At 39.2% G+C, this 16,020-nt stretch overlaps 1 protein-coding gene across 1 annotated transcript; it reads right to left on the bottom strand.

Moving 5' to 3' along the window:
* Window positions 1-11,356: 11,356 nt before the first annotated feature.
* On the bottom strand, window positions 11,357-15,280 carry LOC140851972 (receptor kinase-like protein Xa21). The gene is given in 4 exon segments (XM_073244479.1): window positions 11,357-11,883; window positions 12,045-14,378; window positions 14,381-14,673; window positions 15,276-15,280. Coding segments are annotated over 4 exon segments (3,000 nt in total). The 3' UTR covers window positions 11,357-11,515.
* Window positions 15,281-16,020: the final 740 nt, after the last annotated feature.

The following is a 16,020-nucleotide window of genomic DNA, read 5'->3' as shown; positions in this document are numbered from 1 at the left end:
CCGTAGGGGTCCGGGCGGAGTCTTCCTGCAATTAAAGTCAGGGGCGAAGTCCGGACGAAGCTTACCAACGGTCGAAGTTGGCGACGGAGGCCGACTCCCGTAGGAGTCCGGGCGGAGTCTGCTTGCGGTCGGAGTTGTGGGCGGAGTCCGGGTCCCGTAGGAGACCGGACGAGGTCTGTCTGCAGCCGGAGTCGGGGACGAGGCCCGGCTCCCGTAGGGGTCCGGGCAGAGTCTTCCTGCAATTAAAGTCAGGGGCGAAGTCCGGACGAAGCTCACCAGCGGTCGAAGTTGGCGACGGAGCCCGGCTCCCGTAGGAGTCCGGGCAGAGTCTGCTTGCGGTCGGAGTTGTGGGTGGAGTCCGGCTCCCGTAGGAGTCCGAACGAGGTCTGTCTGCAGCCGGAGTCGGGGATGAGGCCCGGCTCCCGTAGGGGTCCGGGCGGAGTCTTCCTGCAATTAAAGTCAGGGGCGAAGTTCGGACGAAGTTTACCAGCGGTCGAAGTTGGCGACGGAGCCCGACTCCCGTAGGAGTCCGGGCGGAGTCTGCTTGCGGTCGGAGTTGTGGGCGGAGTCCCACTCCCATAGGAGTCCGGACGAGGTCTGTCTGCAGCCGGAGTCGGGGACGAGGCCCGGCTCCCGTAGGGGTCCGGGCGGAGTCTTCCTGCAATTAAAATCAGGGCCGAAGTCCGGACGAAGCTCACCAGCGGTCGAAGTTGGTGAAGGAGCCCGGCTCCCGTAGGAGTCCGGGCGGAGTCTGCTTGCGGTCGGAGTTGTGGGCGGAGTCCGGCTCCCGTAGGAGTCCGGACGAGGTCTGTCTGCAGCCGGAGTCGGGGACGAGGCCCGGCTCCCGTAGGGGTCCGGGCGGAGTCTTCCTGTAATTAAAGTCAGGGGCAAAGTCCGGACGAAGCTCACCAGCGGTCGAAGTTGACGACGGAGCCCGGCTCCCGTAGGAGTCCGGACGGAGTCTACTTGCAGTTGAGGCTGGCGACAGAGCCCGGCTCCCGTAGGAGTCCGGGCGGAGTCTTCCTTGCAGTTGAAGTTGGTGACGGAGCCCGGCTCCCGTAGGAGTCCGGGCGGAGTCTGCTTGCGGTCGGAGTTGTGGGTGGAGTCCGGCTCCCATAGGAGTTCGGACGAGGTCTGTCTGCAGCCGGAGTCGGGGATGAGGCCCAGCTCCCGTAGGGGTCTGGGAAGAGTCTTCCTGCAATTAAAGTCAGGGGCGAAGTCCGGACGAAGCTCACCAGCGGTCGAAGTTGGCGACGGAGCCCGACTCCCGTAGGAGTCCGGGCGGAGTCTGCTTGCAGTTGAGGCTGGCGACGGAGCCCGGCTCCCATAGGAGTCCGGGCGGAGTCTTCCTTGTAGTTGAAGTTGGTGACGGAGCCCGGCTCCCTTAGGAGTCGGGCGGAGTCTGCTTGCAGTTGAGGCTGGCGATGGAGCCCGGCTCCCGTAGGAGTCCGGGCGAAGTCTTCCTTGCAGTTGAAGTTGGTGATGGAGCCCGGCTCCCGTAGGAGTCCAGGCGGAGTCTGCTTGCGGTCAGAGTTGTGGGCGGAGTCCGGCTCCCGTAGGAGTCTGGACGAGGTCTGTCTGCAGTTGGAGTCGGGGATGAGGCCCGACTCCCGTAGGGGTCCGGACGGAGTCTTCCTGCAATTAAAGTCAGGGGCGAAGTCTGGACGAAGCTCACCAGCGATCGAAGTTGGCGACGGAGCCCGGCTCCCATAGGAGTCCGGGCGGAGTCTGCTTGCAGTTGAGGCTGGCGACGGAGCCCGGCTCCTGTAGGAGTCCGGGTAGAGTCTTCCTTGCAGTTGAAGTTGGTGACGGAGCCCGGCTCCCGTAGGAGTCCGGACGAAGTCTTCCTTGCAGTTGAAGTTGGTGACGGAGCCCGTCTCCCGTAGGAGTCCGGGCGGAGTTTGCTTGCGGTCGGAGTTGTGGGTGGAGTCCGGCTCCCGTAGGAGTCCGGACGGGGTCTGTCTGCAGCGGAGTCGGGGATGAGGCCCATGAGGGTTAATCCCGTTGAGAACTTCGGCTGAGGGTATTTTATACCCAACAATACTTAATATCATCACCAGAGGGTTAAGGGATTTTACCATTCACATATCCCAGTTTTGATTTTTCACTTAAAAAAGGACAGTCGATTGAGACCATGATAGGAAGTTGTTGCTTTTATTCAACTTGGACGGCATTATTTGCAAGCGTGGATTCTCCGGCATACCTTGAACTTCTCGTGGAACTATGGCACCGATAGCATTGCCTTTTGAGGTCGCCATTTGACTGGATTTGAGGTCTTGAATGCTTGAAGATCATCCCATAGATGTGCAGACTCTGCATTGGACAACTTAAATCTTCTCACGAAAAAGTGGGATGTCACGGCAAAGCATCAAAGGATCAAAAATACTATGATACCACGATGGGATTAAGGAGAATGGAGAAGGATTGATAAATTTTGAAAAAATTATTGAAAATTCGGATTAATATGTTGAGGCTGCATTCTTCCCCTTAATATAAGATTTACATGTATTTACAAGCATGAAAAATAATCAATCAATCATATACATGTGGTAGGTACTCAATCTCTCTAATTATATTTAGAGATTCTTCATAATCATATACATATGGTAGGTGCTCAATTTCTCTAACTATATTTAGAGAATTCTTCACAATTAACAAATCTTTAATTAAGCCTTCAATCATCATTAATCACCAATGCTATCTTCCTAATATAGCTTAGAGGAGTTGCCAAATATTCAACATATATTATATTATACATAATATAATCAAAAAATTAATATATAATATAACATAATAATCATTATCATATAATAATATATTATTATATCATATAATATTTTAGATAATATAATATTTATATTTTATTATATATTATGATATATTAAATTATATATAATATAATATAAATTATAATATATATAATAGATATACTTATATAATAAAAGATATTATGAAAAATATGAATATATCTGAGCAACTAACCCGAAAAGTAGTAATGCAAAAGAACATATATAACATGTTCGAAAGTCATTTTTCAATGTATAAAAAAATATTGATAAATTATATTTTTATCCAAATATTATTCAAAAAATTTCTATTTTAAAAAATAAAAATTTTTAGATAAATTATTTATCTTCCAAAGATCCTAGATTATAATCTGAATGATCAAGTTTATCTAGGCAAAAATCTTTGTGTACCCAATAAGTCTTGCATTTATATGGAAAGTCGCAAATAAGGCTGAAACTGGATCCGATATGGATCGGATATCACAATATCCATATCTATATTTATTTTATCTAATGAATACAAATACGGATATGGACATTATTCAGATGTAAAAATTTATATCCATATTTATTTTAAATGGTATGGATACAATTCAAATACTAAAAATATGGATATAATTATATATATTATTTGGATAATCAAACTTTATGACTAAAGAATTAAAGATATTATTAGATAGATGATAAATCAAGTTAATAATATATTTATATAATTATATATATTTTTTAAAATGAATAAGTACTATATAAAATTATATAGAATTATATATAGATTCGGATATTCGGATACAGATCGGATAGTTGTCTATCTATATCCATATCTATTTTTTTTATGAATATAAATATGAATATAAATATTTATCAAATTTTTAATTTTTATTTATATTTAAATTAATTTAAATATAAAAATAAATTTAGATAGATAATTATCATACATTCGTGACCGCAAAGCGTACGTGATCCCTCGTCATGTGTCCTTAACCAACGTCCAACAGCCAAACTAAAAAGAAAGGCAAATGGTACATCATCTGTCCTTCCTCTCATTGCCTCGGAGGTCACATGCTTGACCCAATGCCGGTCCTCTGTTATCTCTGCACTTCTTGACACCGTCCGATTTTTTTTCTCTCTCCTCATTCTGAAATGCTTAGCTATATGCTGGTGATATTTTATAGCATCATATGCAGTTTTTTTTTTTTTTTTGATAAGGGCATCTCATATAGTTGATAATACTTGTCATGGTTATTGTAAAATGCAGATAGCTTTTAGCATATATATATATATATATCCTACTCTTAGCATGAAACATCGATGATATTTAAGTAGCTAGTAGGCAAACAGTGGAAAGAATATACCTCAAAAACAGAAAATTGGTGCTGTTCAATTTAAGAAGCAGGTGAACAATGAAAAAAGATAAAGAAAAAAAAAGGGACATCCTGCTCGTGGTGAAATTAGCTATACAATTGACTAATTGAATCACAAATATAGTTCATAATTTCGCACAAGGGCACAACAAATTATCGGAAACTTAAAAACCACAGTGAACCACAAACTTGACATTCCATTAACACATAAGATTTCCAATCTAAGATTTGTTTCAAATAATTTCTCTCAAAGCAACAAACCACTTGGATGCACATTGAACTAACTTGGCTCTAATACCTTGTAGATTATCCAACCTTACTTGGATACCTATAATAACCCTGATTTTAACTCCCCAGCACACGTTTTAAAGTAAAATAAAAAACTTTGAAACCTCATGTGACTGGCATGTGAGGCAGGGAGGCAGACTCCTGATGGAGTCTACTTCCTTCTCTGTTTTCCACCCGAAATAAGAATTCTAGGGCTCATCGGATTCCGACGAATGCCCTAGGAATTGATCTATGTAAGGCCTCCAAATTTCTCCCCAATGCAACACCTCCCACTCCTAGATCAATTGCCGGCAAAACCCATGGGATTTTCGCCGAGTATTTTTGAGAGCCACCATCATTTTTATCGAGAAAGAGGATCAAAGACCTCACTGGAGATAAGGTATGGCCTCTAAACCTTTTCTCCTTCTTCTTCCTAGCTTTGATGCCCTCATTGGCTATGGTCATCGGATTTTTTTTGAAACCGAGCCTCCCTTGTTTCTTCCTCCCATCAGACCATTTGCCATTATCGGAGATGATTTTGTTTTGGTCGTCAAGGGCCTAAGCCACTCGAGCCACAGTCACTCGAGGTGCTGCTGGAGCAGCAACAGTCATAGGAGGAGGCCGGCAAGTTTTCTCCTTCCACCGTTTCAATGAAGAAAGAAGAAAACCAAAGAAAGAGAAGAAGAAGAAAAAGAAAAAGAAAAGAAAAGGAAAAAAAGGAAAAGAAAGGAAAAGAAAAAGAAAAAAAAGAAAAGAAAGAAAAAAAAAGTTTCTCTACTCTCTCTCAACTTTCTCTCTCTATCAATTTCTCTCTCTATTTTCTCTTTCTACAATCTTTCTCTAGATTTCTTCTCTCTTTCACTTCATGAATTTTCTCTCCCTAGAAGTTTTATGGAGCAGAGGAGAGTCCAGCTACATCAAAAAATTGATATCTTGGTTGTCCTTAGGAGTGGTCCTGAATTTATGATATTAGGATTGTTCACCATAATTTTTCACAGTCCCTAATCATCTATGATTTTTATATTTGATTCTAATCATGTAAAGGTGTAACTGATTGTACTGGAAGATGTCGAGTGAAACATCTTGATTCAAGTTCATAAATCGAAGAGTTCATTGATTTCTATATGGGACAATCACCGATAGAGGTAAAGGTTCTTGGACATAAACACCGATAAATATATATTTATTTTTTTGTACTGCATGATTTGGTTTCTCATGGCTGATATTTATTTTATATTTACCGGTATGATTATCTATATATTCTGTATTATAGGTTTGTATCAAATAATGATGTCTTTTCAGATGGTTTGGGTTGTGATACCGGTAATAAAATTTTTGAAAAAGAACATAATATGATACCATACTTTTTTTTGGCATAAATTGAGACTAAATAAATTGATGATCAAGAAAAAATATTTGGACTAGCTATGTTAGACTGAGAATAGCCCCGCCACGGATAGAAACATGGTATCTGAGATTGTCACTACAGACTGGAGTGCGGTTAGTATGGTTTGCCACTGTGGACTGGATAATGGATATTCTGATATTGCCACCATGGTCGGAAGCATGGCTAGCTAGTATGGTTTGCCACCACAGGTGGAATCACAGCTAGTATAATTTGCCAACGTGGGTGGAATTGTGGCTAGTATAGTTTGCCAGTCACGGACAGGATTATGATCGTGATTAGTCCATGCTACTAAAGATAACTGTTGATTGATTTAGATCAAGTTAATGAGATGTAGATGATCAGATATGAAACCATAATTAAGTAAAAAAGAGTTTTACTTGATCATATGTGCACAATATATGACTTTTGGAAAAGATAGATATTTAATAGTATATGATGTATGTTTTTGTATATATCGATATTGCATTATGCTGGATACTTGACATGAGATGTCATGGCTTATGTTTTCTTTTGATGATATTCATATATTATTTTCAAATAATATTATTATTATGCTGATGTGAGTATGTGGGGATTCTTATTGCACTGTAAAGTTTATCTTCCTTTATTTCTTTTTTCTTCTCAAAGTTGTAGGATGCTCATAATTGACTATAATTTGGATTCATGGGTAAGCAGATGAATAGACAGAGCATTATTAATATCTGATAGAATGATCGAAGGAATTGAATTTATTATCATACAAGTGTTATCAATTATTATAAAAAATTAGATCATTATTATTTATGGATATTGAGGTGTTGTAATAAATTATAAGGCTTGCATATTCTTTAGGATTTTATCCTAAGAAGTGTATGGCCATCATATATCCGATCCAAATGCTGGGTTCGGAGCGTGATAGAGTGGTATCAGAGCTTAGATTTAAGGTCGTTAGGGATTGTGGCATAAGTGATGTCAAAATTTTGATTTATGGTCAATAGAGTGTGACATAATGATATCAAGCTTAAGGTTATGATCTCTAAGGACTATGATTTATGGGATATTTGAGCATAACATTATGATTACTAAGGATATGACAGAATAATACCTGAGCTTAGGTTATATTCATATGAGACTGACTTAAGTAGTATTTGGATATAAGGTTATGATCACTACATACATGATATATATAGCATAAAGGATACAAAGTTTGGATTTTGGATCATTTGATATTATGATGATGTGTATAACAGAATTGATGGTTTATGTCTTGGATTCAATATGTAGGATTTGACCTAAGTATGAGATGTGTTGATGCTGGAATAAAGTGAGATATACATTGATATGCTATATTGTGTCAGATATACTTGTTCAATTGCTATTTAGATGATTTTGAATTTTTAAACTTGATATTGGTGAAGGTCATTATAACCTTTCTAATTTTGATGTCAATCATTTAATTATTACAATTTTGGGCTTATTGAAAAGGTTTATTTAAGATGTGGTCTCACAAAGAATTGTATCGCATGAGAGAGAAATATTTTTTGAGCATTAAACCTATTAGAGAATCATATATGAAACTTGCATGCAAAATATATATATATATATATATATATATATATATATATATATATATATATATATATTTGATTCTATTGGTGGATTGAATTTTATTGTGAGAGCATGACATAAAGAATATTAAAACTTGGGGTTATGATTACTAGGGATTGTGATAGAGATGATTTATAGGGTGTTGATGAATAATTTATATTTCTAATTGTAGTTTGAGAAATTAATGATCTACTATTTTATTAGTTTGAAAGTTATATAGCAAACCCTAGATATTATGTGGATTAAATCAAAGTGCGCAACAAAAGCATGGCAGTTTAAGTCATTTAAATTTGATCAAAAAAATTGATTCAAATTGGTGGATATTAGCTAGAGGATTGATTTTTTTTTTTAGTGAAAAAGCTATTTAGAAGCTTGAGGATAAGATAAGAACATTGTATCCTTAAAATTATTGACTTTGTAGTATACTAATTCTAAGGATAAAATTATTTTAAGAGGAGAGAATATAATAACCTAGATTTTAACTCCTTAGCACAAGTTCTAAAGCAAAAAAAAAACTTTGAAACCTCACATGATTGGCACATGAGGCAGGGAGGTGACTCCCGATGGAGTCTGCTTCCTTCTTCATTGTCCATCCGAAATAAGAATTCTAGGGCTCATCGGATTTGGGTGAAAGCCCTAGGAATTGATCTATATAAGACCTCCAAATTCCTCCCCTTTGCATCACCTCTCACCCAACGATCAATCACCAGTGAAATCCATGGGATTTTCATTGAGTATTTTCGAGAGCCACGACCATTTTCATCGAAAAAGAAGATCAAAGACCTCATTGGAGATAAGGTATGGCCTCTAAACCTTTTTCCCCTTCTTCTTTCTAGCTTCTTTAATGGCCTTGCCAGCTATGGTCACCGGATTTTCTCTGAAATCAAGCCTCCCTTGTTTCTTCCTCTTCTTCCTCCCATCAGACCATTTGCCGTTATCGAAGACGATCTTATTTTGATCATCGAGGGCCTAAGCCATCCCAGTCATAATTGCTCGAGGCACTATCGGAGCAGCCACGGCCATGGGAGGAGGTTGGCAAGTTTTCTCCTCCTGTTTCAACAAAGAAAGAAGAAAACAAAGAAAGAGAAGAAGAAAAAAAAAAAAGAAAAAGAAAGGAAAAAAATGGAAAAAAAGGAAAAGAAAAAGAAAAGAAATGAAAGGAAAAAAAGGAGAAAAGTTTCTCTACTCTCTCTCCATTTTCTCTCTCTACCAATTTCTCTCTCTATTTTCTCTCTACATCTCTCTAGAATTTTCTCTCTCTAGATTTTTTCTCTCTCTCTCTTCATAGAATTTTTCTCTCTAGGAGTTTTATGGATTAAAAGAGGGTTCAGGTACTTAAACCCATATCTGGATTGACCTTAGGAGTAGTTCTGGATTTCTGATACTAGGGTCGTTCACCGTAATTTTTCACCATCCCTAATTATCTATGATTTTTATATTTGATTCGGATCATGTAAAGGTGTAATTGATTGTACAAAAAGATGTCAAGAAAAACATCTTGATTCCAAATTCATAAATCGAAGAGTTCATCAATTTCTATATGGAACAATCACCGATAGAGGTAAGGATTATTGGACATAATTAAGAACATCCGTAAATATATATTTATTTTTTTTCACTACATTATTGGGTTTCTCATGGCTAATATTTATTTTATATTTATCGGTATGATTATTTGTATATTCTGTATCATATGTTTGTATCAAATAATAATGACTTTTTGGATGGTTTGGGTTGTGATATTGGCAATAAGATTTTTGAAAAAAACATAATATGATACAATATCTTTTTTGGTATAAATTGATATATAATAAATTGATGATTAAAAAGAGATATTTGGACTAGCCATGTTAAACTGGGAATAACCCCACTATAGGTAGGAACATGGTATCTGAGATTGCCACCACGGACTGGAGTGTGGTTGGTTGGTTTGCCACCGCGGGCTGGAGTGTGGCTGATATGGTTCGCCACCACGGGCTAGATCATCGATATTCTGAGATTGCCACCATGGGTGAGAGTGTAGCTAGTATGGTTTGCCATCGCAGATAGAATCGTGACTAGTATGGTTTGCCATTGCGGGCGGGATCTCAGATATTATGGTTTGTCAGTCATGGATGGCATCGTGATCATGATTAGTCTATGACCCTAAGATAACTATTGATTGATTTGGATTAGGTTAATGAGATGTGGATGGTCAGATATGAAACCATAATTAAGTAAAAAGAGTTTTACTTGATTATATATGTACAGTATGTGACTTTTAGAAAAGATAGATATTTGATGGTATATGATCGATGTATGTTTTTGTATATATTGATATTGCGTTATGCTGGATACTTAACATGAGATTTCATGGCTTACTTTTTTTTTGATGCTGTTTATATGTTATTTTCAAATTATATTATTATTATGTTGGTGTGGGTGTGTGGAGATTTTTATTGGGTTGTAAAGCTTACTCCCCTCTATTCTCTTTTCTTCTCAAAGTTGCAAGATGCTCATGATTGGCTATGGTTTGAATTCGTAGATGAGCAGATGAATAGATAGAGCATTATTGATACCTAATCGAATGATCGAAGAAATTGAATTTGTAATCATGCAAGTGTTAGCAATTATCATAAAAGTAAAATCATTATTATTTATGGATATTGAGGTGTTGTAATAAATTATAAAGCTTGCATATTTTTTAGGATTTTGTCCTAACGAGTGTATAGCCATCACGTATCCAATCCAGATGTTGGGTTCAAGGCATGACAATACCATTCAGAATTGGCAAGGTGCAACAATATCATCGTATGGATAATGCTTTTGGGAATTCCGCAGAGCTGCAAACAGGAGCCTAAACTGTGATTGGATGAAGTACGATCCCCACGCGTTGGAGTCATATACATCCTGCTGCATTTGAGATCATGTTTAGTCCTTTACTTGGAACCATAATGGTTACTCCACTTTTGCTATTGAATGAAATTACTAGGAGCCAACTTCACTTTACACCGTTATCAGTCTAGTTGCCAATGCTTGTTTAAATAGTAAAATCATATTTTTAAGTCCTTATTTGATTCATCTGTAGTAAGTATGCCAATCATTTCTGATAGCTGTCAGTCGTAAAAAGTTTGCTGTTTCATATTGTTGGTATTTGTGGATCTGGGTCGCCCATGATGGGTCAATTTGATTCGTTTGAATTTGAATGGACGAAGGAGTTGGACTCCCACTAACGTAAGAAACAACTATTCAATCTTGTAAACGTGAGAAAACCACTCTGAATATATGAGAGAATTTGTTATGCTGGATATAGGGAGGACTTCACATTTTTTTTTTTCTTCTGAGAATTCTCCTTCACTCTTCCTTCACTCTCTCTACACATATCCATGCAAAGGCATCTAGACTATGGATAAAAGCATATTTTCCTCTGGTGATTATACTCTGGACTAGCAGCCGATAATCCAACATCAATTCATGGGATTTGTTTTCTTAAAAGGAACTTGTAAGTTAATACTTATCATACATTTTATATTAAATTCTGATCATCACATACCATACTGCAATTTTGTTGATATGTTTGTAGTGTTTAGAGAAGGAATGAGCCATTATAACCTGAATTAGTAGCCATTAATAAATCTCAACAGGGGTTTTGCTTAATAAATGGCACAAGGTACTTGCTCACAATTCATTTATCTAGCTAACATGGTCATTGCAACATGATCAATCTTGTTGCAGGGTGGGTGTAGAATGAGTCAGCCTTCTATCAGTTAAAAAAATTTGAACATCTCCCGATCTAACCTGCTATTATGGAGGAAATGTCTAACTTGCCAACTACAAACATTCCACAAAAATGAAAAATGATTTAATCATCTCAAATCCCCTAATAAAGAATGGTCAAAAAGAATCAAACAAAAAAGTAAGTGTTTTTGCCTGGGATCAATAAAAGTTAATATTTCCTTTCCAACAACTTAATAAAAATTCTTATATATCATGGTGTTAAATACAATTAAACTCGTGATATCCAATTAAACTTGTGACATGTCATGACAAGTTTGATCCTACTACCATAATAAATATTGAGCCAAAGGTTGGTGTAGCCCATAAGATGTGGTCTTTGCCTTCTCTTTTCATGAGTCTCTACCCCCTAAATAGGCGTTTCTAATTGCATGCATTTCAGTGGCCACGTCTCTCATGTTCATTCGTTCACCTGGTGATAATGTTGAGCACATGAGGCCGACTCTTATCACAGATCCTAAGCATTGGTGAAGTCTCCAAGGAGACCTTCCTCTCGGATCATCATCATCTTGGATCAGCAACAATGGATCAATGATTTCCTCGATCCTCTCAGGAAATGCCATCTTAACAAAACTATGAAGGGTCAATCCATTGTTAAATGCATCATCAACTGGTCTCTTTCCTGTAAAAATCTCCAAAAGAAGGATTCCATAGCTATACACATCACCTGATGGAGAGACCAGTCCCCCTGCCCCGTATTCTGTGGAGCATACATGTCAGAGTTAGTACTGCATAAGCCTAAGAGAACTATAACCATGATGTTAAACAAATTAACCATTCTCTTCTAGATAAAGAAAGAAAAAAAAAAACAATAGAAAAAAAATACTAATAAAGCTTGATTTTGTTATGATCTAAAATTACCTGGAGCGACATACCCAATGGTTCCCCTTATGACCTCTGTTGAATTTGCTGAATTTTGCAAAGACATGCTCTTAGCTTCACACAGAATTTTTGCCAACCCAAAATCCCCTACATGAGCAACCATGTCAGCATCAAGAAGAACATTACTAGGCTTCAGATCACAGTGCACAACTGGTGGTTGACAGTTGTGATGAAGATAATCCATTGCTTCAGCAACATCGATGGCTATGTTTAACCTCTGAAGTACATTTAAACTGTTCGTCATTCCCTGCTCACTGATTCTTGGATGCAGCCATTCCTCTAAACTCCCGTTAGGCATGAATTCAAAAACCAGAGCTTTGAAATCATAACCTCTAAAATCAACACCAGAGCACAATGTTATGATTTTGACTAGATTACGATGTCGGATGATTCTTAAAGCATCACATTCAGCTACGAAACTCTTGATAGCTCCTAATTGTTGCATGTTAAAAACCTTCACTGCAACAACTGCATTGCCACAACGCAGAGACCCTTTATACACTGAGCCATATCTTCCTGTGCCAAGAAGATTGGTGGAGGAGAATCTTTCAGTTGCCTCAGCCAAGTCCCTGTAAGATACTTTCGGATATTTGTCATCCAAGGAAGATGCAGGTGATCCCGTGATCTTTCTTGGCTTTTGTTTCCAACATAAGAAAACAAAGAGAAAGATCAGTGTCAAACAAGAAATAGCACTAATTATTGGTATCACTACTCGAACCAGATGAGACCTTCCCCTCTTTTGTGATGATTTTCTGGGACATGCAGGCAAGTGAAGTTCTGGTATACCTCCACAGAGCCCATCATTGCCAAGTAGCGAGATAGCAGTTGCATTGTTGAAGATTCCCTTTGTCGGCACTGCACCATCTAGATGGTTGAAAGACAGATTGAGATAAGCCAAAAAGTGTAAGTTTGCCAGCATTTCAGGTATGGGCCCTGATAGGTTATTGTGCGAGAGATCGAGATCTTGAAGTGCTTTTATGTCGCTCAAAGATGGAGGAATAGTCCCCTGGAGGAAGTTATTGTCAACGAAGAGGTTTTCCAAGACCTCACAATTGCCAAGTGTGCCAGGTATGTCACCCGACAGCTTGTTTCCAGAAAGAATTAATGCTCTGAGATTTGTCATGCTGCCAACATCCAATGGTAGTTCCCCTATCAAATAGTTGTCAGAAAAATCCACATAACTTGACAGGAAAGAAAGGTTGAATATCTCTTTTGGGATGCTCCCACTAAGACTGTTAATGGAGAGGTCCAGATCTGCTAAGTGTCGGAGGTTTCCCAGACTTGAAGGTATCGGTCCTTCAAAGGCATTACTGTATAGGTAGAATTTATTCAACTGGGTGAGGTTGCCAAGGGAGGATGGAAGGATCCCCGTTAAGTTGTTGTCATACAAGCACAGAAGTTGCAGCTTCTGGAGCTTTCCGATGTCTGCTGGGATATTACCAGTGAATAGGTTACTCTCAAACCCCAATGCATACAAATTGAACAGGTTTTCGATTCCAGAAGGAATGTTCCCCGATATGTGGTTACCTCCAATGTCCAGAATCTGGAGTTCTATGGAGAGGTTGGTGATTGATTTTGGCAATCTACCGCCAAACAGGTTGATTTGTAGGCCCAATTTCTGTAAAAAGCTGCAGTTGGTTAAAGAGTCAAGAAATTCCCATCCGTTAGCATCACTTGCTTCAAGCTGGTTCTCACCAAGATTGAGATAGTAAAGACCTTGCAATCTTCCCAAATTCGAAGGCACCTGTCCTCTAAAACTGTTGTTAGAGAAATCAATGTTTACAATTCTGGTGGCATTGCCTAATGAAGCTGGAATGGGTCCTTCAAAATGGTTACTACTTAACCAAAGATAGTCAAGTCTAGGAAGTGCATTGCCCAGGGTTGGTGGAAGGCTACCCTGCAGCTGGTTGAGAGCCACGTTGAAAAGATACAAGGATGAGAAATTATAGAGGCGCAAGGGAATGATACCAGAGAGCATGTTGTCAGACACCTGAAAGAATCTTAGGTTTGCAAGGTTGCCTAGTTCCTCTGGGATGCTTCCTTCTAAGAAGTTTGACAATAGGTCAAGCACTAAGAGCGAAGAAAGATTCCCAATCCAAGGTGGGATGACTCCTGTGATGTTGTTTGTCTCGAGCAGTAGATACTCGAGCTTTGTTAGTGACCTGAGCTCATGTGGTATTCTCCCTGCAAGAGGGTTGTTGCTCAGGTCAAGTCGTCTGAGGTCAGAACAATTGGACAGCTCAACAGGGATCCCTCTCACGAATGAATTAAAGCTCAGGTTTAGTCGCTGCAACCGGTGCAGATGACCAATATGGAAGGGATGCTATCAAAGAAGCTATTGTTTTGGAGGTTGATTTTTCTGAGGAAAGTGAGATTTCCTATGGCTGGCGTAAGAGAGCCCACCAATCCCCGGGAGCTGAGGTCCAAGGCTATGACCCTCTGCTGGTGCTTCCTGCCGCACGTGACTCCCTCCCACCCACAGAAATGGGTGGTGGCATTCCATGTGCTTAGAACTTCAGAGGGATCGCTGGTTATTCGACCTTTGAATGCAAGCAGCGCGAGCAGATCTGTCTCATTGCTGAACAAAGTTCGGGCAGTAGCAGCAAACCTGAAATAGTTGAAGGAGTTTAGAAACAAAAAGAGAGACAGCAAGAGCATCGCTACCTCCATATATATGGATTAATGCCTTCTGCTTAAGCTCTACTTGGAATGAATGGTGAGAGTTGGAGTAACCCAGGATGGAGAATTAAGATACATTTATAGACTCAATGAGATTTCTGTATCACAGGAAAAAAAGGGAAAAAAAAAGTTTTTTTTTTTTTATCGTAATTAACGGTTAATTTGTAGACCGACTATTTTGCCACCAATCGTGAGATCGACATTTCACGCATCCAAGGACAACCCCGGTGCTAGCCAGATGTTCTGATGCAATGAATTTCTCCGTAACCTTGCGTCTTGCTTTCTTGGATTAAAAGCTCCATCAGATTGGAGAAATTATTTGTTAGGCTAGGTTCATCAGCTTAGAGGCGGACCGGTTCGACCACAAGCTAACACGTATAAAGGTAAACAAAAAGATGAAAGGGGAAAAACATGTTTGTACATGTTTATTCGTGATTGGACTGTTCCACCTACTCATTGGTAAACCTGGTCTAACCAAAAAATCTCGCATCAGCTTGATAGGAGTTTTAGTCCGGTGGAGTCAACACGTACGGCATCCCTCGACCAAGGGGAAAAAGAAAACAGGACTGCTTTCACATGCGTGTTGACGGTAACTTGCTGAATGTAGTTTCAGTAGCCATTTGGGAAATAGAACAATCAAATGGAGAAAAAGGAAAATGAAAAGAAGGGCAAATACGAGACTGCTTTATGCCATGCATTTGCTATTTTTCCAAGCATCCACACGGCACGCACTTAGAAGTTTTAGTTATCCACAATCATCCCATTCTTCCTTCCATACGAGTCAGCCAAAATTTAAAAACAAAACAATCGAATCATCAAAGCAAAAGAAGAAAATTTTAAAAAAAAATTATGAGGCCGCTCTATGTCAGGGGTATGATATTTTCTCGAGCATCTATCCTGCACTTAGAAGCTTTAACTACTTATCCACAATCATCTTTTATACTAGTGTGCTGATGGCTTTACCCTTCATATTAAAGATCTATCAGATAGGAGAAATTATTTGTTGGGCTAGGTCCTCCAGCTAAGTGGTAGATCAGTCAAACCCTGAACCAACACGCATAAAAATGGACAAAAAAGAAATAAAGGGAAAAAAGGATCAATACAAATATATTTGTGCATAATGGTTCATGGTCAGACTGGTCCATCAGCTCATCAGCGAATTTGATCCAACTAAAAATTCCATGTCTGATTAGCAGGAGTTTAAATCGGGCAGAGTCTACACGGTATAGTTTTTTTCGTAGTAATGGAACTAATCATTATCATTCCACCAAGGAAA

The sequence above is a fragment of the Elaeis guineensis genome, chromosome 10 (assembly GCF_000442705.2).
Source record: "Elaeis guineensis isolate ETL-2024a chromosome 10, EG11, whole genome shotgun sequence".
NCBI lineage: Eukaryota > Viridiplantae > Streptophyta > Magnoliopsida > Arecales > Arecaceae > Elaeis > Elaeis guineensis.
The sequence above is the reverse complement of the archived record's forward strand: the minus strand, read 5'-3'. Positions and strand labels throughout refer to the sequence as shown.